At 30.8% G+C, this 24,888-nt stretch overlaps 1 protein-coding gene and 1 long non-coding RNA gene across 2 annotated transcripts; one reads left to right on the plus strand and one right to left on the minus strand.

The window, feature by feature from the left end:
- The first annotated feature begins 1,362 nt into the window (after positions 1-1,362).
- On the plus strand, positions 1,363-2,761 carry LOC126686624 (histone H1). Its single transcript, XM_050380760.2, has 2 exons — positions 1,363-1,727; positions 1,824-2,761. Exons 1-2 carry the CDS (start codon positions 1,521-1,523, stop codon positions 2,526-2,528), a joined length of 912 nt encoding a protein of 303 aa, XP_050236717.1. The 5' UTR covers positions 1,363-1,520; the 3' UTR covers positions 2,529-2,761.
- A 7,900-nt stretch (positions 2,762-10,661) lies between these two features.
- Positions 10,662-17,952, minus strand: LOC126685940 (uncharacterized). The gene is made up of 4 exons (XR_007643754.2): positions 17,522-17,952; positions 17,244-17,347; positions 11,575-11,648; positions 10,662-10,917 (listed from the first exon to the last, which is right to left on the minus strand). It is a non-coding gene; the product is annotated as an uncharacterized LOC126685940 (long non-coding RNA).
- Positions 17,953-24,888: the final 6,936 nt, after the last annotated feature.

Raw genomic sequence — 24,888 nt, forward strand, 5'->3', positions numbered from 1 at the left:
AAGCCCTTGTTTATACAAGATTCCAAAGTTGTTTTTTAAATAGTTATCTAGTTATATCAAAATTTTATTGAGTCGTTATGGAGAAATCCGATTTAACAACCAATAATTATGTTATATAGTAAATTTGAAAGATTAATCGATTTAGCAACTTAACCAAATTGATGATTTTATTACATTAAATGTGATATGTAGTTTGATCGATGAATAGTGCAATGAGTATTAGTACAATGAACTTTAATTGTTTGATATTGTAGCAATGAACTTTTTTTTAAAAATGTAATGAGAATGAAGAAATTGAACATGAGATTCTCGAATCGAATTACAATATTATTTATTGGTATAAATGAATTTATAATTAACAAACATATGTTGTGTATCCTCTCCTTTGAAATAGTTTTGATGAAATAGTAAATAAAAGTTACTATGCTATACACATTTAAACGATCATATGATATGTTGTAGAACTTTAAAATGGACATCGTAAGATTTAAATTTCAATGTATGATTTAATGTAAGAGTGAATGTTTAAGTGCTTGTGTATATGATAGAAAGAAACATAAAGTTTTTCAATAGATTTGTAGAAAAAAATCACAAAAAATCACACATGTGTATATAATTTGATAGTTTTTTAAATTACTTGATTTGTTGTTGATGTTAATCCATATTTCATGTTTTACTTGGTAATTAAATAAATGTATAAGAAATCACAAAATGATTAAACATTTTATTTTTCCCTACATACATAACCATATGTGCATTAATGTACTTACTATATTTATAATAGATGTTCAACTTTAGTGTCATTCCGAGCATTAATTCGGCACTCAAAACTTATCGGATTTCCGTGTTTTTTGTGTTGACACATTCGTTTACTAAGCTACTACAATCTAATCCAAAAAAATCTAGAATTAAACACAAACATTCTTCTAAAATCACTAAGAACCACAATAACATCAAACTAAACCCTACTTTTGACCTTTGTGGCTTCAAACTCAAATATCTCCTAACCTACTTAACTTCACAAAACGTGCAAATACTCATCGGAAAGCTTATAAAATAAGCTACAATTTCCAAAAAACCAAATTAAAATCCATCAAGTAAAACTCAAATTACAGGGGAATACATTGAGCTTAAAAACACACATAAACTAAACTAAACAAAGTTCATCCATTGCTTCTACCCCCAATCCATTCACCCTTGCTTATGTCTACCATTCTCAACCGTAGATAACTATATTATCCAAGGGATATTATTTAAACTTGGCAAAACAAGCGATCCGCGTGCTAGGGCTATTAGCCAATCAAATATCAGTTTTTGGATACTCTCTCTCACACTTGACTATTTAAATCTCCGTTCATTTCGTCATGTTCTCACACTAAAAAAAAATCAAAATCATCTGAATATCACCCATTGCAAATCTGTTCTTGATTGTACAATCAAGATCCCCAACATTTCAATTTCATTTCCCCAAAACCCTAACCCTAACCCTAATTTTATAATTCCGATCAATACAGTCTAAAATGACGTCAGAAGTTGCAGATATTGCCATCGATACTGTACCGGAGCCAGTCACCTCCGAGGCGGCGGAGGAAGCTCCGGTGGAAACCACCACCACCACCACCAAGTCCAAGTCGAAGAAAACTAAGGAAACCAAAGCGAAAAAACCTGCTGCTGCTGCTTCTAAGAAGCCACGTGCTCGTAGTGCTTCTCATCCACCTTACGAAGAGGTTTGCAATTATAAATTCCTGTATTGTCGTTTTGGTTAATTTATTGTCGATTTTCGGTTGGTTATAGATCTGATTTTGGTTCGGTTTGTGTTGCAGATGATTAAGGATGCGATAGTGACACTAAAGGAGAAAACCGGTTCGAGTCAGTATGCGATTACTAAGTTCGTTGAAGAGAAGCATAAGAATTTACCGCCGGCCGTTAAGAAGTTGATTCTGTATAATTTGAAGAAGCTTGTCGCCGCCGGTAAGCTTGTTAAGGTTAAAGCTTCGTTCAAGCTTCCTCCGACCAGGTCATCAGCTGCTGCTAAGCCGGCGGCTCCGGCTACTTCAGCTCCGTCAAAGGCCGCTAAGAAACCAGCTGCGAAGGCTACGAAGTCGAAGACTGCGGCTAAGCCAAAAGCTAAGCCGAAGGCTAAAGCTGCTGCTAAGCCGGTTAAAGCTGCACCTGCTAAGAAGCCGGTTAAAGCTGCACCTGCTAAGAAGGCCAAGGCGGCTCCGGTGAAGGCTAAAGCTGTTGCTGCCAAGGCAAAACCGGCTGCTAAAGCTAAGCCAGCTGCTGCACCTGCTAAGGCTAAGGCGGTTGCTGCTGCGAAGCCTAAGGCGGCTCCCGCTAGAGGTAAGCCGAAGGAGAGACCAGCTAAGGCAGCGAGAACTTCGACGAGAACTACTCCGGGGAGAAAAGCTGCTGTTGTGTCTCCGAAGAAGGCGGTGTCAGCAAAGAAAGCACCGGCGAAGAGTGTGAAGGCGAAGAGCGTTAAGTCGCCGGCGAAGAAGGCGACAACAAGACGAGGAAGGAAGTGAAGAGTGGTGATATGATAATTTCGGTAGCTACAGTTTGTAGGGGTAGTTTTGTAAATTTGGTGGCTTTAGTGGGTGTGTATGTATGCCCATTTAAACAAGAAAAGACATCGGATCTTAATTTTTTAATTTCTTTTCTTTTTAAATTTTGTGTTTAAGGGATTTGACACAGTATTAGTGTAATCACATCGCTCCGACGTATGAATTTATGAGATCAATTTACATTTTCTTGCAAATTATTTCTTTTATTAATTTAGGTTAGCTTGTATGATCGGAACTGTAACAGACGGCGTTGACCGGCAGTTGTTGGTTAGACAGATTGATGTCGTAATAACTACATTTAGTATCACATGTTTTGGCATGGCGGACAGCCCAAGGCAAGTTTTCCGTTCCGTTAACTCGACCATGTTAACCGAAAAACAATTCAACCCTACCATCAATTGGAATGCGATTTTTTAGGTTAAAATTGGGTGTTTTTTATTCTAGGGTTTTGGATTTTACTCTTATCCTGCAGCTTTCTCTTCACGCCATTGTTGATTTTAGGTTCAGTTTCAATTGTTCTTCACTTGTTAATATTGCATTGAAGTAAAGTAAATTTAGCAGGTTGCTTTTAACTTTGTTTTGGAGAAATAGAAGCAAGAGGTACATTTCAAATGGTTCTCGTCCTTTTCAACTTTACTTATAATCCAAGTTGAAATAGAAGCTGGTAAATTTGTGGGCCTTTGAACCAAGCGTATAATTTTAGTTTATGTTTACTTTTCTGCTTGTAGTTGATGCCGTTGCCAGTGTTTTTGTTTGCAGGAAGGTGGAAGCTGGGAGCACTCTCTAGAGACATCAACTTCATTGCTAACGTAACCAGAAGCGAGTGAGTTCTCTTAAATTCACACAACTTTTGGTCAATAATTCCATACATTTTTTTATTTTGTGACTCGATGCGATGCAGTATATGCAAGTCCTTGTTACTTTTGTTTCGTAAATTTGGATAGCAGCACTCTCTCTAAGTTCAACTGATTAACAGGTAATCCTACAATTTCTTCCTTCTTTTCCTTTTATTTTTATAGAGAATTTGAACTAAATTTTGTAGGCTAGAAATACTGTAGCCACATCAGTCATGTTAGTTTCTTCTTATGTAAAGTTGTCTAGTTTGGAATCGGGCTTAGAGTAATCTCCATGAAAGTGTTCATCAAAATTCTTGAATTTTAAGCCCTCCACTACATGTACACCTAGGGAACCCTTATTAGCATTTCCGCATAAGGATATGTGACCCGCAAGCAGAACGCTGATTGAAATTTTTCGAGAGAGAAGATATCAACTATGATGATTTAAATAGTCAATAGAGAATGTCTACGTAAATGGTAATAGCCTAATAGGTTCTTTTATTGGGCTCATGTGGATTTGCTTTGCGATCATCCTCTATTGTTTCCAGCTGTGCTAAACAAACTTCACATAAATATGATTTAGAAGAGCATTTATTAGGACTCGTGCATTCTGGAAGACAGAAAACCTGGAAATATTCTGGTGATGTGCACTAACTGGTCATGTGACACGTCTTTATCCCATGAGCTTATAAAGATATCAATTTATATCCACGTTCGAACATATTACTTTTATCAATAGCGATACCGAGAAGATGCTGAGTTATTTAAGCATGCTTATTTTCAGTCTATCTGCATAATTAAGTATAGTAATTGCTTAGCAACATTTGAAGGTTGGATTCCATGCAAAAAATAATAGGCAACTCTTACTCGGTACTACAACTTCATGTTCTTGTGGTAGGATGCAGAGACTGGCATGTTCCTGGTAATATTCAAGTAGTACATATTTATTTATGAGTTCACAGAAGTGAAATGCTAACAAGTTATGCGGAGAGGCAATATCACTAAGTTGCATTTCGAAAAAATTGGCACGTGTAGAAAGTGGACTTTCAGCTATCAGTTATGTGTATATTGGGATAGATGTTAGACATCATGATACTGAAAAAGTGTCAAATTCCCTTGGCAACGACGTTTTGGCTCTAAAATCCATCCAGGTTTAGTAAGTAGGGCAATCATTTATTATATAAACCGGGGGTCAGTTATGTGTATACTGGGATAGATGTTAGACATCATGATACTGAAAAAGTGTCAAATTCCCTTGGCAACGACGTTTTGGCTCTAAAATCCATCCAGGTTTAGTAAGTAGGGCAATCATTTATTATATAAACCGGGGGTCAGTTATGTGTATACTGGGATAGATGTTAGACATCATGATACTGAAAAAGTGTCAAATTCCCTTGGCAACGACGTTTTGGCTCTAAAATCCATCCAGGTTTAGTAAGTAGGGCAATCATTTATTATATAAACCGGGGGTGTGTTTATGTGCCCTGGTACTTCTTTATATTCAAACTCGTGAACAATCTAAAGCTTCTAAGCATAGTAAATACTCTCTCCGTCCCATTTAATAAGTTCAGTTTTGTTTTGCATGTAGTTTAAGTTAAAAGAGTAATCAAAATTTAAATGAGACTTCGTAAGTGAGACATCATAAAAGTGACAATGTGACTTCTTAAATAGGACAGGGGGAGTAATTTTTATGACTCTCTCTCTCATTCTACAATCGCTATTTTATTTGAAACTTCACATTACCCTAGTAGATCGACATCTATAACACATGTGGCACCTAGAATGTAAAGTATGATATCTTAACTTTGTTGAAGAAGAATGTATTAATTAATTGTACGTAATGGAATATATTAGCTGAGGATGTTGTTGTTTGATATTTTCTGTAAACAGTTGGGAGCTCTTAAGCTTTTGACTCTGCAATTTAGTTTAAATGGCATGTACTCTTGAACTGTAGCTTGACATTACCCTTTTCGAGCTTGTTGGACTTGGATCAGTGATCTGAGACCCAGAACAGACATGTTACTTGGGCATGATTTCCAAAATACAAGGAAGAAGTGTGAAAAATCAAAGCAATCTATGTTGGACTTGGTGCGTATTCAACAACTTCCTCACTCTGAGCACCATAGGATACATATGGATTTAAATTTAAAGCTCAAGAAAAGTTTAATGCATATTCTTATGCATGCCTTTTCATTTATGATTGCAAGTTTTCAACTGCTGTGCATGAATGTGGTCTCGTACGTATTCTTATGCATGCCTTTTCATTTATGATTGTAAGTTTTTAAATGTCTGATTAAGAGTACTTTAATAGCCTCAAATATATGGGAACTTCTGCTTTTTTAATTTTTCTACAATTATAGAAAAATCATGTGATTCACTTTTTTAGATACGATATTTGTTCATTATTAGTATTTTTGGCAACTCATTTTATTACCTTATTTGCTGTTACTTTTTCTTTATGATTAAAGATAACCAACTTCCCGTCGTTTGTTAATGGTGCGTCCGGCGATTAAATTCGTTGTAGTAGTTTCTTGAATTTGAATCCCTATTTAATGAATTATTTATAAACTTACTTTGTATTTCTTGCCTTAGATGGTTAAATAATTGTTCATGCATACCCTTCATTTTGTGTGTGATTGTATTCTTTTTTCTTTTAGATATTATACTTGCTGAGTATTTCCTTATTATTTTTGAAGGTTTACGACTGGCATTTCACAGTATGGACAAACAATTGTGGCTGTGGGGGCAAAGTACTAGAAGAACCAGGGAAAATATGACTGGAAACTGTAACTACATTCTTGGCGGTTACATTAACATCTGAAAGAAATAAAAAAATGCTCCTAAATTGAGCTAAGCGCTTAAGTAAGTTTTCTGGTTGACTGTTTTTGTAAATCTATTTATGAAATGATACCAACTATATCATGCTATCTCCAGAGTTGTGAAAGGTCAGTATGTGTATTTTCCAAATAAGCTTATCAATCATTATAACTGAATGTCACATATTCTAACTCTAGGTTCTAGCATCGCATTTAATTTTTTTTATTCAACATACCTACTTTTATTCCTTGGTTAGATTACGGAAAAAGTTTATTTGTGTTAATAATTTTGACTTGCTGGCTATTACTTTTCTTGCACTTGATCCTTTTATAAACATAAAGGACGAGTTTAGAAAAAGACATGAATACAATCTTGTACGAGTTTTTTTAGAGCTGATGATGCATCCCCATGTGCATTACTCACATATCATGTCTCCAGCTTCATTCAAGGAGACAAATAAACTACTGTCTGAAAATGATAGAACAATGTGTCAATTAATCCGTTGAGGAGGCAATTTGTTGAGTTTTTGTTTGATATGTAATATGAGAAATATAGTTGGTGCTGAACTTAGAAACTTATTAACACTTGATAAGTTTATAGTGTTGGAAACAGAGCTCTCAGTAATAAGTTATATCTTATGGCTTTGATTTGGCTGCTTATGTTTCTTCTAGCATAACAAGTTAAGGCTACTCATATTTCTTATTGTCAAAATTATGCAGGCAGCTTCAAGTTCTTTGATATGTATCAGTCCTGTGAGGACTGAAGTTGCATAAGGTTTCCAATCAGACAATCAAATAACAGTTTGATAAGACTCATCATTTGTGCATTTTAAAGTTTGAAACAAGTATGAAGAAATATAATTTGTTGACTATGGAACTGCTAAGCTTGAAAATGGATTCATGAAAAAAGGAGAGGCTCAAATCAGGTAGTTTCCTCTGCTGTATTGTCTCATTTTAAATAAAACGTAAAAATAAAGTACAAAGCTTAAAGGTATTGCTAGAAGAGACTATATATTCTCATGTACGAGCATTGTACAAGTTCTCTTAGTTTTAGTCGTAATTAAGTTTATATTATGGTTTTGGCTTAGGTACTAAACTGCAGCTTGGCTTATGAGCTCATCAGCAAACTCCTAGCCAAGGTTGAGCCAATGAGATGACTCAGACTTGACAGATTTTTGTCGAAAACATGCTGATATAGTCAAGTTGAGTCGACTAAATGTACACGGTTATAAATCTCTAAGAATTATCCACGCATTGATGAATCAACGAAGGGATTCAAGCAAGTTTTGTCGCATTTAACACTTTGTTGTCCGGTCATTTCTTGACAATGCATCCGAAATTTGTCAAGCAACTTGACAAATTGTATCAAAAACATCATGGGGATATATCACCCCCTTAAACTATGCAAAGCCGGATCAATTCACCCATCATTTTCCACCGGAAATCGCTCCATTTCGGCAGCCGAGCGCTGCACCCATTGAAAACCGCCGCGGACACCGGATACCACCGACCTGCCGCTACCGAACAGCGTTGCTGGGAAAAAAATATTTCGGATGCCATTTTTTTTGGAAACCATGGGCCTGCTCTGATGAAGAGCAAACCCATCATCGGCGGCGGCGGTTTCAAAAAAGCATTCCGGCACCGAATATTTTTTCTCGCCGGCAGTGGTCGGTACTTGCATGTCGGTGGTATTAGCTGGGTGGAGGGATAAAAAAAGTATAGTAAAATTCCTAAAGTTGAATTTATAAGAATTTTTTTTATTTAAATCTTCAAGTACTAAATTAAAGAATTAAAAAAACAGTAACGACTACTTTAAACATTTTACCAATTTTTTCTTTTATGGAGAGTGATTCAAACGCAGGCTGTGAGTGGGCGAGGGTGAGGGAGGGGTGAAATCGATCCAGTTCTGCCAAGTTGTGAATTTGTTTGATTCAGTTTTGCGAATTTGGACCTTTTTAATACTCCGTGCCAAGTTCAGGGTTGATATGATCCTTTGTTCACCCTTATTGACTAGGGTAATTGTAATAAAATATCTCAACTTTTGTGTTTTTTTCTGATTTAAACACTTTCTACCAAACGTGGCACTAACTTTCCAGTCTTTCTAAACTTTTTATTCTATAACTTAGAGCCATTTTGAGGCGTTTTTCCCGTAAAATGATGTTGTTTTGGCCGTTTTTAATGACGAAAACGACATCGGATAAGGCATTACAAAAATGAAAATCGGTTTTTTTAATGTTAAAAGTTGAAAAGTTGAGATGTGGTACCATATTTAGTTAAATGTGCTTAAATCGAAAAAAGAAAATGCGAAAGCTGAAGATATTTTATGATAGTAACTTTATAATAAAATGGCCAAATGACTAAGAAAGGCAAACCTTTTATGAAAATTTCACAAAAGTCCAAATTTATTAATTTTATCCAATTTGTCATGAAACACAGGATTTCGTTTCAATAATGTCCATCGCGCCCTTCAACACGCCTATCGTGTAAATTCATATCAGGGCCTATAAATACACCCATTAACCTGACCTAATTTGTTTTATCACTTTTATTAAAAGTCTAGCCGACTCTCTCAGTCAAAAACACTCTGAAACATCATATCGTTCGTTCCCTTCCATCGCTTTTGGATTCAGTAAGTTCTCGTTAGTTTTCTTGTTCATTCGATAACGTCACTGTCGTCTATTAGCTCGTTCTCTTTCGTTTTAGCATCGTTCTGAGTTTGGTTTCTTCATTACGTCAGTTAATCTCTTTCTCAACAATCCTAAGGCGTTGGAATCCATTTCGGTAAGTTCAATCTTTCTATTTATGCGCTGTTCGGTTCATCGCTTTTGTATGTACGTTGTTGCCGATTTCTGAACTTGTGATGGGCATGAATCTTGTTGTGTTTAGGCGTTAAATCTCACGTGTGATCTGTAGCGAATCATCTCTGGAATTGTAGAACGTTGTAGTTTGTTGTTCGTTCATTTGGAACGTTCAATCCTTGCTTTAAAGCGTCAAAACGAATTGTTATTCATAAGCTGTTGGCTGTGGTTCTTGGATTTGTTACTGTCATTCTTACTCTATATGATATGATGTTATGTATATATTGCTTTGGAGATTTGGTTAACTGATTTACAATTACATAAATATTGAATCCTTTACGTAAGTTTCGGCATATGCTTATAAAATTGTTTCATTGTTTGAAACCAATGTAATTGTTGTTTGGCTAAGGAATTAATGGTTTGAACCTTTGTCCTTGTCGTTGGTTTGGTTCGGTAATTTTGAACCAGATTGATTTGGCTGCCACTATCGCTAATTACAGTAGTTCTTAATTCATATTCACTTTAAAACTGAAAATAATTTGGGCTTTAATTATAATTGTATTGTTTTAATAATTATACTCCGAAAACAATATTTATATTATAATCCATGCTCAAATAATTACTTGGTTAATTATAATTTATAAAATATCGGCTCGGTGTGCCAATTTGACTAAAGTTACGTTTCGACTTTAAAACGTTTTCTTTAACTTAATTTAGTTAAGTAATTGTCGGTAACTAATGGTTACCTTTGGTATAAAGCTGTTGAGTTCCGCTTTCAATTATAATTTATTATTTTATTAAATTATTATTCTTAGAATTATAAACTGTGATTTATTTTTTGATAAAATGGTTGGGTCGGGTAAGATTTGGGTCGCCCAACATGTGAGGTTAGTTTGGTAGTTATCGGCAACTCAGCTAACCCACTATTTGGAAATTGTTTGGTTTATTATTTAATAATTATTTTAATAATATTTTCCGAAACGATTTTAAAACAGGAACTTAATAGGCCTGAATGTTTATGATTTGATAATTATTTGAGTTTTATGTTACTCTGTGTGCTTTACCTTGACTCGTTGTTTGTACTACTCCTATGTGGTGTGTAGTATTTTTTAGAGTTAAAGTCTGTGGAAGCCTAGCTCTCGGGACTCGGTGGAGTAATTTGGTGTTAGTTCAGCTTCCGGGACTCTAGTTATGGATTAAGTGCGGTCGATGATAACTAGGTGTAGCTCAGCTCTCGGGATCAAGCCTTTTGGATTAAAGTATATAAATTAGAATATTTGTGGTTTAGGGTTCCAATTATTAACCGTAATGCTTATATTAAATATTTTTAACGGTTTTAAAGGTTTTCCACTTAATAAATGTAAATAGTGGTATGAACTCTATATCCGCAGTAGTATCTATGACACAACAATCACTTAACAGAGTAATCACATAGTATGCAAATGACCTTAGTTTGAAAACAAAGCTCCGACACCAAGTTGTCACGACCCAATTTCATGGATCGCGACCGGCGCTAGGTTATAGGTAATGTAGTACAAAAACCCGTAGCTAGACGGATAACATACAAACACATAAACCTGCAAGAAACCACTGCTCGGGGAACCGAGACTCCAACCTAATTCTAGCAGTTCATAATAATAATGGTTAAATAATAATGCTCGGCCAATTCCGAGACTCCAACATGGCATAAATAATAAATAACCCGAGTTAACATAATAATGCCAAAGCAACAATAAACCATGTCGGGCCAATCCGACAACAAACTAGAAAAATAAAGACTTCTAGTTACTACTGCAGTCTAAGAATGAAATCAGTTTGACATTTTTATTAAAAATAAAGAAAAACCTCCGAGAAAAAAATAAAGAATCGAAGACCAGCTGACTCGCTCAAAATCATAAACCTGAAAAATGGGAAAAACAACAGAGTCAGATATACTGAGATAAGTTCATACCACTATTTACATTTATTAAGTGAAAAATCTTTAAAATAGTTAAAATATTTTATATAGGCATTACGATTAATATTTTCACAATATTCTAAAATCTATATACTTTAATACAAAAGGCCTGGTCCCGAGAGCTGAGCTACACCGAGTTACCACCGACCGCACTTAATCCATAACCAGAGTCCCGAGAGCTGTGCTACACCGAGTTACTCTATCAGGTCCCAAGAGCTAGGCTTCAAACGAGTTACCCCAAATCACAATATATCTTACCCAGATCATTACTGGTGCGCACGCAGTCCTAATGATACCCATTAGGTAACATGTTTCAACTGAGAGTTATAATGATAAAACCGTTTGAAATATACGTTTACAGTATATATATATATATATATGTATATATATATATATGTATATATATGTATATATGTATATATATGTATATATGTATATATATGTATATATGTATATATATATATATGTATATATATATATATGTATATATATATATATATATATATATATATATATATATATATATATATATATATATATACACATATAACAAAATAACAATTTACTTAATAAAACGGTAAATAATAAATATAAATTCACTGCTTGCTTTTCCCGTGATAACTGGCAAGCAACCTTATCTTGGTTCGTCTCTGAAACATGAACGATCAACGAGTCTAAACAAATATAAACAATTATTAAAACGGATCATAACTCTAGAGAGTTCTAGACACTACATAGGACTAGCACAAATAATAAGTCAAGATATAGCCACACAGAGTAAGGACAATACTCAAATAAATTATAATGCCATAAGCTATTCGAGTCTATTGAGTTCCTACTTTAAAATTCGATCTAGAAAATATTATTTAAATAATAAATTAAATTAATTTCCAAATAGCGGATTAGCCGAATTACTGATAACTACCAAGCTAACCTCACATGTCGGGCGACCCAAGTCTAACCCGATCCAAACATTTTATCAAAAATATACACACCACAATTTATAATTCTATAATAATACTTTTGATAAAAATAATAATTAAATATTAAACGAAACTAAATAGCTTAAAATACAAGTAACCAATAGTTATCGACAAAATTACTTAATTACAATAAGTTAAGAAAATAATTGAAAGCTAAAACGTAAATTACCCAAATTGGCACATCAAGACAAAGTTTAAATTAAATAATAATTACCTAAGTAATCATACAACTATAGCTTAAAAATATGATTATTGTTTTTCGATTAGAATTATCAAAACACTTTAAATAACAATCGAAATAATAATTTAAAAGTCAAAACGACGATAGAAAATCCGGTTTAAAAAAGTCGATATTTAATCTATAATCTTTGATTAATAACCAAGCCAAAGTAAATTTAAAATCTATTGGCCCAACATTGGTCCAATTTCACTTTGAAATCAAAAGGAAGCCCAACATTCCCTAAACCCATCACTTTGAAAGAAGAAGGCCAATTACCGCCCAAAATCAAAAACAAGTCATATTCTTCCATAACAAAACGAATATTGAAGTTTAACATAATGCAGTAACATATTAAACAAGAAACTCAACCCTATACTCAAGCCAACGAATCATATTCAATCAAACTCTTGATCCAATATAATTCTATTAGGATTTTTTCTTCTTTTGAAAAGATAACCATTTAAAATTCATCGATGAAGACACAAAAAGAAAGTAATATAACAAGAGTGATATAGGATATTTCAATTTTTGATCTAAAAAAAACTAACAAACATCTCAAGATACAAGCAATAAGTAGATCGAAGGAACGACAAATTTAGACACAGAATCCACATATATTTGACCAAACGAGAAGCAAGAGTTTCATTGGAGCGGGTAGTTGGATTTACCCTTTTTTCCAATAAACCGGTCACACACACGACCCGCTTGATCCGATGAACCTTAGTATTTCCGATCATCTTTATCAATGATATTCTTAGAAGTTAGATCAACAACCTTACAAATCTTAGATCTACAAGAAATTGATTCTAAAGTCTGGACAATCACTAAAAATTTTTAAACGATCGAAGAAAACAAACCATAAATTAAACAAACAAGTATAAAAACTCTTTCAAGAAAAGAGATAAAATCCATTACGAATAGATAAAACTTCACATCGAAGAGATTTATTGAAAGGAAGACTAAAACTATAACATATTTATTATTTATGGGCGGAGAAGAGGTGATTTCCGATTAAAATCGAAAAATCACCTTGTCTCACCCTTCAAAAGATGAAGATGGAGAAGAGTTATTTTAAAGAGAAGGAGGAGCAAAAAATTTAGAGAGTAATTGCTTTATTCACAAGGTGAATAAGAAAATTACTAATTCTATTAGGACTACTATCTTCTACTCGTTGGTGACTAATAGGGATGGCAATGGGGCGGGATGGGGATGGGGATCCCCATCCCCGCATCTATAGGGAATCCCCATCTCCGTCCCCATTTAATTAATGGGATAAAATCATCCCCGTCCCCATCCCCATGGGGATCCCCGTTTCTCGTACAATTAAATATAATTTATAAATAATTTTATAAGATATTTAAAAAAATTTTTATAGAAAATACTATTATTTTTTATAATAATATATATTTATAATTAAATAGAAACTAATAAAAAAAATTAAGTTAAATTATTTAAAATTATAAATAACATACTAAATATTATTTCCCCATCCCCGTATCCATGGCGGTAATTGATGGGGATTTCCCGCCCCATTAGAGGCGGGTCCCCACGGAGAACGGAAAATCCCCTCCTCATTGCCATCCCTAGTGACTAACTATAGATTTTAAGTACCGTGCCTTGCAAGGTTAAGAATGCGCATAGGCAGATGGGTAATACTTTAATAATTTTAACTTTTTAAGGTTTCTTCGTTTCTTCAATCAATTTGGTGTTCAATTGGTGTTTTAGTTTTCTGGATGAAATTCCTATCATTTTTGTGTGATATAAAGTAAACTGAATTCATTATTTTTATCCGTGGAATTAGTCATTTGACAAATCACATAAATTTTTAATATTCTTTTAACTAATTTTTTATTTTACTATTTGCTCGATTTTTTAATTATTCTGCCTTACCTACTTCTACAATTAGAGACAGAACTAGGGTAGGGACAGACACTTTACCTCAATTTTTTTTTAAAAAATTACATTTAATATAATTAAATTCATATATTTTTTTATTAAAATTTCTACCTTAAATTTAAAAAATAATTTCTTTTTAGTCTATATTTTTTGTAGCATAAACTTTTTAATTTTTTTAGTTAAATAGTGCCCTACCTCCTATTACGGTCTAGCTTCGTCGTTGTCTACCATTGTCTAAACCTAAAATATTTTACTAGATATATGAGATTCTTTTATGATGGAAAAAAGAAAAGCGTTCCTAATAAAAATTAAATATGACTTTAACAAAATGCTACTCTAGTTAATTGGTAAATGTGAGATCTTAATTAAATCTAAATAGTAATAAGTAATATGAACAATTTAGTAAAAATATATAAATTTCTAACGATATATTTATTATTTTTTTAATCTACGTAAAATAATCAAATGCGACAAATATTATAAACCAGAGAAAATATTCCATACTATTTTATTAATGAAAACAAAAAATGTATTGGAATTGTATAAATTATAAAGCCACAACTCAAGCCAAAGAAAAAAAAAATGTATTGCAATTGTATAAATTATAAAGTCAGAGAAAATTAGGATAAATACTCCATATTTTAAAATAATATGATTTCCTACCTTAAAAAGAAAATATTTTACTATTTTAATGTTTTCATTTTGTTACTCTAACACCTATTTATATTATTATTATATATATTTTTTATTATTATTTTATCCTAACCATATTTTTTTTACTCTTATGTGAAAACTGTCATTTTTCTCTCTCTCTTTCTATTCCTTTTCTTCTTCTGCTTTTTTTTTTCGCAATTGTTTTTTTCACTTTCTTCTTCTTTATTTTTTTTATTTTTGTTCTCTTCTTCTTCATTGTTATCATCACTCCGCCGTCGCTCAGCCGTTTTTCATATTTAATTTTAGCGTTTTTCCTCAAATCGTGGTGATTAATAAGATTTGTTTTAACTTTCAGATCTAAATAAATTACTCTGGAATTTTCTCAACTTTATATTTAAAAATCTGAATAAAAAATGTTTTTATACACAAAAAATGATTTTCTGCAAAAAACAGATTCTGATTATCATATGAGTATCATCAATGCATTATCATGTAAGTATCATAACACTGCAGAAAAAATCAATTTTTTATTTTAAAAATAGCATATGATTATCATGTTATTATCACTACATTATCATGTCGTTATCAAACCACTGCACAAAAAAAAAATCTGTAAAAAATAATATTTGATTATCATATCGTTATCATAATATTATCATGTCGTTATCATAATATTATCATATGATACCGAGATGATAATGTTTGTGTTACCTATATGATAACACTATGATAATATTTATGATAATGTATGATAAAATAATGTCCGATTATCATGTCAGTGTCACTATATTATCATATTATTATCATAACACTACAATATGATAATTAGATGATAATAAACTATGATAAGTTTATGATAATTGGATGATAATGTTCGTAAAAAAATAATTACATAAAGATTCATGATAACCAGATGATAAACAGAATGATAATTAGATGATAACAAAGTAAAATTATAATAATTTTAAAACTGAAAGTAAAAATATAAATCTGAAAAAATCATAGAGTATTTTCACTTTTTGAGGTAAATACGTAAACATCCAAAAATAATATATTGGAATTGTATAAATTATAAAGCCACAGCTCAAGCTAAGTCAAAAAAAAAATGTATTGGAATTGTATACATTATAAGGCCACAGCTCACAAATTTGTTGCTTCGATTAACATGCAAGTCTAGGTGATGACTTTGTTTCCTTACCTAATTTAATCATTCACATTATCTTGAATTGCCCCCTCAAATTTGACCCAGAGCTATTTGCATACACTTATTTTTTTCATGAGGTCCGACCCTTATACTTGATGTAAAATATTAGCTAAATATTATAAATTTGAAAAATATACTAAAATATTCCTTAGTTTGCTTCTTATATACTCAAAACTCTTTTTTGTTGATTTTTAATAATTCTATAATAAAAATTGTACTTTAAACTATTAGGTCATATTTTAACAATAATTTTATATTCAATAAGTCGTCTAGTTGTATATTTATCAAACTCATTCAATGTGCATAAACCATATTTATCATAGTAATTAATATGTACAAAATGACACTATTTTTTTTTCTTTTTTTTATATGGCATAAAATTTATGAATTAAAAAACAAATTAATGCTTAACACATGAAAAAAATGTGAGAAAAATACATATAACTTTCTGGTTATAACCCTAAACCTACAAGGTAGAATTTAAATTTAATTTATATGTACAAATATATACACGGACAAAACGTTACTTTATGACGGGGAAGACATTATTTATAGACCCCATCCATCTTTTCTCTTAAAACTATTTTGGTATCTTTTATTAAAGCTCTCATCCAGTGAGTCCTGTCAAATCCCATAACTTTGGTTCCATTTACTCAAACATTACTTTCTAGTTCTACACGAGAATCACAAGAAACGCAAGTAAATTAACATATTGACTTGGCGTCTTATTTAAAAAATTAATCGTGTTGAGTCGAAATACTGTCAGATCGAGCTCGACTAGACTCTAGAATATATAGTTTGAAATTTGATACGAAATTGATTGAGTTGTATTTTAAGAGCGCGAGTTCAAATTCGATAGACTAATTAAAACTCAAATCGATTTAATTCGATTATTTATAATGAATATTTTGAAATAAATTTATGATATAAAAATATAATAAAACTCGATTGAACTTTTAAACTTAACGACCCAAATATTTTGATGCCCAAAGTAGTTCGAATTCAAGTTCGACTTGATATTAATCTTGTCGATTTTAAATAATATTTTGAGTCAATTATGAATAGCTCGCTTGTCCGCTCGACTCTATTCTACTTCTCTCTGGTCTTAATTACCCCACAATAAATTTTTAAAATTTACATGTATACTATAGTTTTAGATTTTCTAGTTTTAACTCGAGTAATTCTAGTTTTCCTTTTTTGAAATATATTCAATTGTAATTTGACCCACATGAATTGATAAACCAGACCCACTCGGCAGATATATGAAGCTTATCATGAACAAGAGCAGATATTGAAGAAGATGAACTCATACCGATTTACACGAGGCCAGCCAGCCGGCCGCCAGTTCTGGCGGTTGAAATATTTATAATTGCTTAATGTTTCTATCAAACCACCACAAAAGAAAAGCTCCTGCAACTAAAAATATGAAAATATTAATATAATTAGAAAATCTAATTAAGAACGAAGAAATGAAGAAGATTTAGAACATCAAATCAATTATTCATTGAACAACAATGAAGTAGTCACAAAATTTAGTCCGGAACGAACAGTTAGGGATGAAATTCTAATTGACGATTTTTCCATACTAACCAGAGCGGAATTAAAATTGTAAATTTTCTCTAAATAAAATTCCGTTCGGACCAAATCCAACTAGGACGGGCATATGAATCCGCCTGTGAGTACCTCCGCGACTGAACAGGAGTAATATTTAGTAGAATACATGTAAATAAAAAAAGGTAGTTGGGGGGAATGAAGCCTGGTCCGAAATCATTCAGTTAATATAAACTATAAAGTTTTTGATATTGAAGAGAGCTTCAAATGAATGACATCGAACCAGACAACATTCCCCTCAACTGTTCATACATGAGATACAACAGATAGGGTTAGAGATAGAGAGATAAAGATTAAAAAGAGATGACTTATTATTGGTTTTGAAATTTTGTTACATCCATGCATTTTATTTATATTTATGGGCTGTGTTTTTGTACGCAGGAATTATTTATTGTATATAATATAATAGTATAATATAGTTGCCTTGAGTCACATGATATGAGTCTACTTTCTACACTACCCCTTCACACACATAGGTTTTGTTAGTTTATTTATAACCGAATTTTCTACTAGAAGTATCCAAATTCTTGGTTCGAGTGGTTACACAGAGATCTAATTGAACCGGTAGCCACCGGCGTACTGATTCAATTAGTTCACAACCATATGAGTTAAATTGTAAACAAATTAAAAAAATTAGATCTAGTTTTTTTTATTCGACTACAGGTTCTAATGTAGGTTGTAGTGGTTCAATTACTGATTCAACCTCCAATTTAATCCAGTTGGACCAAATTTTAAGTCATTAGATTAATTGGACTGAGCAGTTATTTGATTCTCGGTACAACTAGTTAAACCGGCTGGTCTAGTTCATTAATCACCACTTAATTTTTTATAAATGCCATAAAAATCAATAAATTTGAAAAGGTTATTATTTTAAAATTTACTATCATTTAAAATCACACTCCAACTTTTTGGTATAGGAAAGTCTAAATTAATCATCTCATTTCTAGAGATGATAGACTATTTAAAAAATTATTTTTTTCAATGTTATTTTTATCAATTCATAAGTGCTATTAGGTCGTGGAATTGATTCCTCCGACAAATGCTTCCCTACCCCTTAATTTTTTTAGAAAAAGATATTTATAGATATAAGTATGAAGTCTATATAGATTTTAAGAAATTTTAATTTAAATGGTGCCTAAATTCTTGGGTTGAACAGTTTAACTTACCTTTTTTTTTATCATCATGCATTATTGGTCATAAAAGTTATTAGGTGTCTTCTTGATGAATGACGGTGAGGTCAACTTAAAGAGCTCCTTTATATATCCCCAATAATTTTCAACACCCATAAAATCATTCCCAAGACATCAGCTTATGACTAATGCAATTATTCCTTAATTACATTAATGCAATGCTACTTTTTCGATTTTGATAAAAAAAATACTTAAAAAGAAAAATTAGGGCGCTAAATTTTAAAAAATATATTTTAAAAACATTTAAATAAGATTGCAATTAAAATGTACTTATAAAAATTAGATCAAAATCAACGTTTTTGAAAATTTAAGATATAAATAAAAAAATTAAAAAAGTTTGGTTTTTGAAATGACGATTTCTTCAATATGTTTTAGTCAATAAACCGTAAAGCGGAATTCGCTTAATTATAAAACGATTAAACAAGCGTATATAATGTAATATAGGCTCGAATTTCGGGTGCAATGCTGCTGTTATTGTTTATTTCAGAATGTGAAGCAAAGGATATGTCTTTTGCTTGCCACTAAGGTAAAGGGTGGAAGAAGAAGCTTCATCAAATGGGGGCACATGGAGATGGAGCTATTGTTTTGATGCCAAGCTTCAGTCCCAAGCTTCATATTGATACGTTCACTTGCTATAAATTCTCCATACTAGTAAGTAAAGTTGCTTTTATAAAAGAGAGAAAAGCTTGCTAAATTTAAATTAGTGCGGGTAATTGATTCTCGCGATATCCAAATTCAGTGGCGTAGCTAAAAGCTATTATTAGTCGACGGGTGAACCGTAAGAAATAAATTGTAATTGGCAATTTTTTATACTCTAAGTCGAAATTCAAAGCTATGGGTCTGTGAGAGGCTCCGCCAATGCACAAACTTTAATTTGATGACGAAACTTTAAAATATTCAATTTGGGTTATTAAACTTTAATTTCATATCAACTGAAGATTTTTCGGTAAAAATTTCATACACTTTTGCTTATTTTATCTAATTTTTTTTTACCTATACATACTTTCATTTCAACGATTTTTTTAAACAATATTATTTATATCTCGCAAGTTTTCTTGCCGAAAAATTGTTTTATATATGTATTTTTGTAAGAAATTTTTTTATCGCAATAAAATTGAAATTTAATCACTAAAATAAAATAGAACAATAGTTTAAATACTTTCAAAATCAATTGTCCAAAGTTAGTGCAGTTAGCATATTACTTTTTTTAGAGTGTTAGCAAATTGTTTTTAAATAATTCAACTTTCAAAATCTTCAGAGGACAGAATATATATATTTTCGTCGTCAATTACACATGTTATGCACATGAATCCACATCATTTCTTTTCATAACTAAAAAGTTTCAATTATATATCCTAAATTAAGAATTTGGACATTGATTTTGACTATTGACATATTATAATTTTCAATTACATAACCTAAATTAGGAACTTGGAACATTATAAAACTTTATGAAATTATATGAAAAAGTATTAATGTTTTTTGATTAATTAGGATAAAAAAACTAATTAACAGCCAAAAAAGAAATCATAAAACTATCAACCCATAATTAATCAACAAAAAATACAAAAGTTTAGCTACACTACACATTCATTAATTATGAAACTTATGAAACCTTATAAAATTATAGAAAAAATCAAACAACAAATGCAAAGTTTATTTACAATACACATTAAGTAATAATGAAACATTATAAAAATTTAAGAAAACCTATTGAAATATTTCATCGAACATATAGTGTGCAACATTAAGAATGTAAAAATGAGATCAAAAACTAATAAACAACCTAAAGATATTATAAATTGTTAATTTATAAGATATTAACAACAAAATTCAAAGGGGAGGCAACCTGTTTTTCGTCAGAACCGATTTCTCAACTTCAGCCTAAAGGTGTTTACTTTTTTTTTAAAAGACGGTGAAAGTACATGTGCCCCTAGTTGATCCATGGGTTTCCGTAGGGGTGTAACCGAGTCGAGCGGAGTCGAGTACTGAAAAGATTGAGATTGACTCGTTTAATTTTGAGTCGAGTTTCGAGTTAATTTATCGAGTATTTATCGAGTTTATCGAAAGCTCGCGAGCTTAACGAGTTTAATCGAGTCTTATTATTATTTAATAAATTTCAATAAAAAATAAAAAATTTATAAAAATTTAAATACTATATTTCTTTTTATATATAAATAAATTTATATTACCTATTTTATGCATATTTCTTAACGAAAGATATATGAATTAGATATTTAAGGTTTAAAATTAAAATAACATCATGTCAAATTAGCATAGAAGTATATAAACGAGGTTACTCGCGAGCTTTCGAGCCGAGTATCACTGAGATTGAAATTGACTCGTTTATTAAACGAGCCTTAAAAATTCGATTTCGAGTAAGCTTTATCGAGTCGGGTTTCGAGTAGCTCGCGAGCGAGATTGACTCAGTTACACCCCTAGGTTTCCGAGTGTGGAGCCAGCGAGTTCAGTAGGACAACGTTATTTTGAATAGGTTGTGTTTGATATGAATGTAAAATCTTTTTTATTTATTATTCATTTTTAAGACCATCATATATACACACTGAAAGTGACTTCGGTTCGCCAGTTCAGACTCTATTCCTCGCTTTACGTTAGCACAACTACTGCTCGGTTGGGGGAAGGAAAAGGCCCTAGGAAGTCTTCCTCCACTAGTAGTTTTTTTCGAAAAACTTTCAACAGTTGAGTATCCGAGTTCGCAGCCCAATTCCAGTGAAGGTGCCCGTCGACGAGCCCTCTAACCCGTTTATGTGGGCTTCGATTCAATAGCACAGACTAAAAAAATGCTCTCCGAAAAAACATAAAGAGTCTTGTAGAGGAATATTAATTTAACACTTATATAACTAAACTAGCGAGAAAGTTTAACCTAACAAAATTATAGTAAAAATAAAAAATAACTATAGACATGGTTACATAAATTTTTAAAAATCCGCAAAAAGAAAAGAAATAATAGACGTTGTAATATCTTATGAGCATATCTTCTTTGGTGATGGTACTAAAGACAAAAAGAAGTGTGACTGAACCAATCGCTTAAAAATAAAATTGAATTTAAAAATTGTAGTAGAGAGGCAAGGTGAGAAGAGAAAATGAGAACATACAAAAAAAAAGAATTAAAAATTTAAACTAAAAGCACAGTAATAAAACTGACTTAAGTGGCAATTTGCCTCTTCAACTTGTAAGCAATTGGCAATTAACACATAATTAATTTTGTAGGCAAATTAGTCACGAACTTGTTGATTATGAACAATTAATCCCATTTTGGCAATTTTCCCCCTCAACTTGTAAGCTAATTGTTCTCTAAATTGGCAATTTGCCTCCTCAAATTGTAAGCCAATTTGCCCAAAAGGAATTTATTGCCCATAACTATCAAGTTCGTGATTAATTTACCCACAATATTAATTTATATGTTAATTGCCCATTGTTTACAAGCTGAGGGGGCAAATTGCCACTTAAGTCGTAATAGACTAGATAAAGAAGTAAGAAAAATTGAGAAAGAATGGGATGGTTAGTATTCTCTTTAATTCATAATATTTATCGCTTTTGATAATTGTTTTTAATTGATAATACTTGACACTTTAGAATATCGAGGAAATAATGGTTAATACTTTTCCAAATTTATCTCGTTCAATAAATCAAAAATATAAAAACACTAACAAATATAAAAATAATAATAATTAATATGAATAATTTAATAAAACTGTATGTATATTAATTTTTTTTATTTGTATGAAATAGTTAAAAGCGACAAATATTATAGTAGGGGAACAATTGTCAGTTAATTATTATATGACATTTTCTTTGCAATTAAACATAGAGATTAAGTTTCAAATCGAGCCCAAAAAGTGAAATGGAATGATTGCGTTATGTGTCAAATGCAGATTTAAATACACATTTTGATATAGAAAATAGCATAAAAGTCAAATAAAACCTTTACTAAGATGTAGCATTCTGTTTCTACATTTCAAGCAAGATTCTTGAAATGCGTAGTCATTATTTTATATGTTGAAGTTAATGATTCGTAATATGTATTACTATTAGTCTATTACTATTATTATATGTATTTTTACATTAGTATATGTATATGAATATAGTCACGTAGTTGATTCATAATTTTCTTTTTGATTTCGAATTAAGCACACAAAATAAAGTTTAAAGAACACACACACACACACACACACACACACACACACACACACATATATATATATATATATATATATATACGTAAAAACTAAAGTCTAAACTGTGAATCTAATAATAAACGGTTGAATTTGATGATTTTTTTATATAAAAAATGTCAATCGGATCATTTTTCTGATTGAAAAATGTGAAATCATTTCTAATTTTGATAATTGAGAATCACTAATTTTTTGATTAGGGTATTTATATTGGGGATGCGCCTTTTCCCTTTTAGTGTGGTTGGGTTTCTTGATAGCTAAATTACAATAATTAAGATAATATATGTACCAATGTCTTAAATAGGTCCCTCTAATTTGCACTGAATTGTCCAATGTGTTAGAAAAGGACTTTTCTAAAAGTAACCAATAAATTTAAAAGCAAGATTGAAGAAACCTTGTTGAAACAAGGAAATGAAATGCTAAGAACAAGGATTATGATTTTGGTGCCCATATGTTTGTCAAAAGCATCTCCATATTCAATCACATTTCACAAGTAAACAACCTACCTTCGTCTCCAACAAATAGGAACGCATACATATGGGCAAGCAAACGGTATGAATTTCCACAATTAAATTGTATGTGCGGTCTAACTTTATTATGAGTTAGGTAGTATCGAAATAGAAACGAAAAACATAAAATGACAGAAAATAAACACGAAAAATAATATATTTTTTTCAAAATTGTAGACACGAAATGTGAAAAAAAGTGTAAATAATATAAATATATAAATATATTTATAAAAATTAAATATATATATATATATATATATATATATATATTATTAGTACATTTACGATAATTAAAACTCCCTCCGTCCCAATAGAGTTGTCCACTTTGAGAAAAAATTTTGTTACAAAATACTTGTCCACTTTAAAAAAATAACTAACTTTTACATTCAATTTTTCTATATTACCCCTATTTAAAATCCACTAATGAGTAAATTGAAAGTAAATTACAAGTGGACTTTATATTAAATAGGGGTATAACAAGAAAAGTAAGGAAATTTTTATAAAATCCATAAACAATAATTACTTTTCTTAAACTGTGTGATAAAGGCAAAGTGGACAACTCTATTGGGACGGAGAGAGTAAAATATATCATTTAAATATACTAAAAATTTAAATTATAACAAATAATAAATTATCTACAACTTTATAACTATAATTTAAATTAAGTTTTTAATTCTTATGTTTTAGATAAAGGGAATAATAAATCATGTGGATTGTTGTTTTAATCTTTTTATTTATAGGTAATTTTTTAAATTTTTTTCCAACTATCTAATTTTATTAATTACCTAAACGGCCTAAAACTGTTTCGTATGAGTTTTTTAGAGTTTCCGATTGTTTAGATTTATTTAATTATTGTTTTTAGAAGTTGAATGATAATAATGAGTATAAGTATGTTAAATAATCATTTTTTTAAAAATTATAGATGCTTTTAATGGTAAAATGAAAAACATTTGAATTATTTTATAAAAGAAAGAATTTAAAATAAAAAATACGTTATACACAAATTTTAATAAAAATAAATTAATTCTGAAAATTAATTAATAATTAATGAATACAATAATTTTTATTATCTTAAAAATTAAATATTTTAAATAATATTAAATTCATAAAAATAATATATTAAACGTTTTAATAAATAATAATTGTGATAAGTTTTTGAAAGATTATAAAAATAATTTTGCTAAAAAGTTATTAAATGTTGGAAAAAAGCATACAATTATACAACTATCAATTTTTTTTAATTTTTTAAATTTTAAAACTATACAATGACTTTTAATTTTTTATAACTTTTTTTAATTTCTTTCGTATAGATAATTGATGTGAGTCAAATCAACTTTAATTTCTAATTATCCCACCGAGTTCAAGTTTCAACGCTAAAAAAATCGATCAATGACTAAACAAATTACATAATATTAAAAAATTTATACAAATTTTACTATTAATTGATAATA

The sequence above is a fragment of the Mercurialis annua genome, linkage group LG6 (genome assembly GCF_937616625.2).
Source record: "Mercurialis annua linkage group LG6, ddMerAnnu1.2, whole genome shotgun sequence".
In the NCBI taxonomy this organism is placed as follows: Eukaryota; Viridiplantae; Streptophyta; class Magnoliopsida; order Malpighiales; family Euphorbiaceae; genus Mercurialis; species Mercurialis annua.

Excerpts from the sequence above, each read along its gene's own strand:
- LOC126686624 (XM_050380760.2), top strand. The coding sequence starts at position 1,521 with ATGACGTCAGAAGTTGCAGATATTGCCATCGATACTGTACCGGAGCCA. Across the intron at positions 1,728-1,823 it reads CTCATCCACCTTACGAAGAG|ATGATTAAGGATGCGATAGT; the intron begins GTTTGCAATTAT and ends TTTGTGTTGCAG.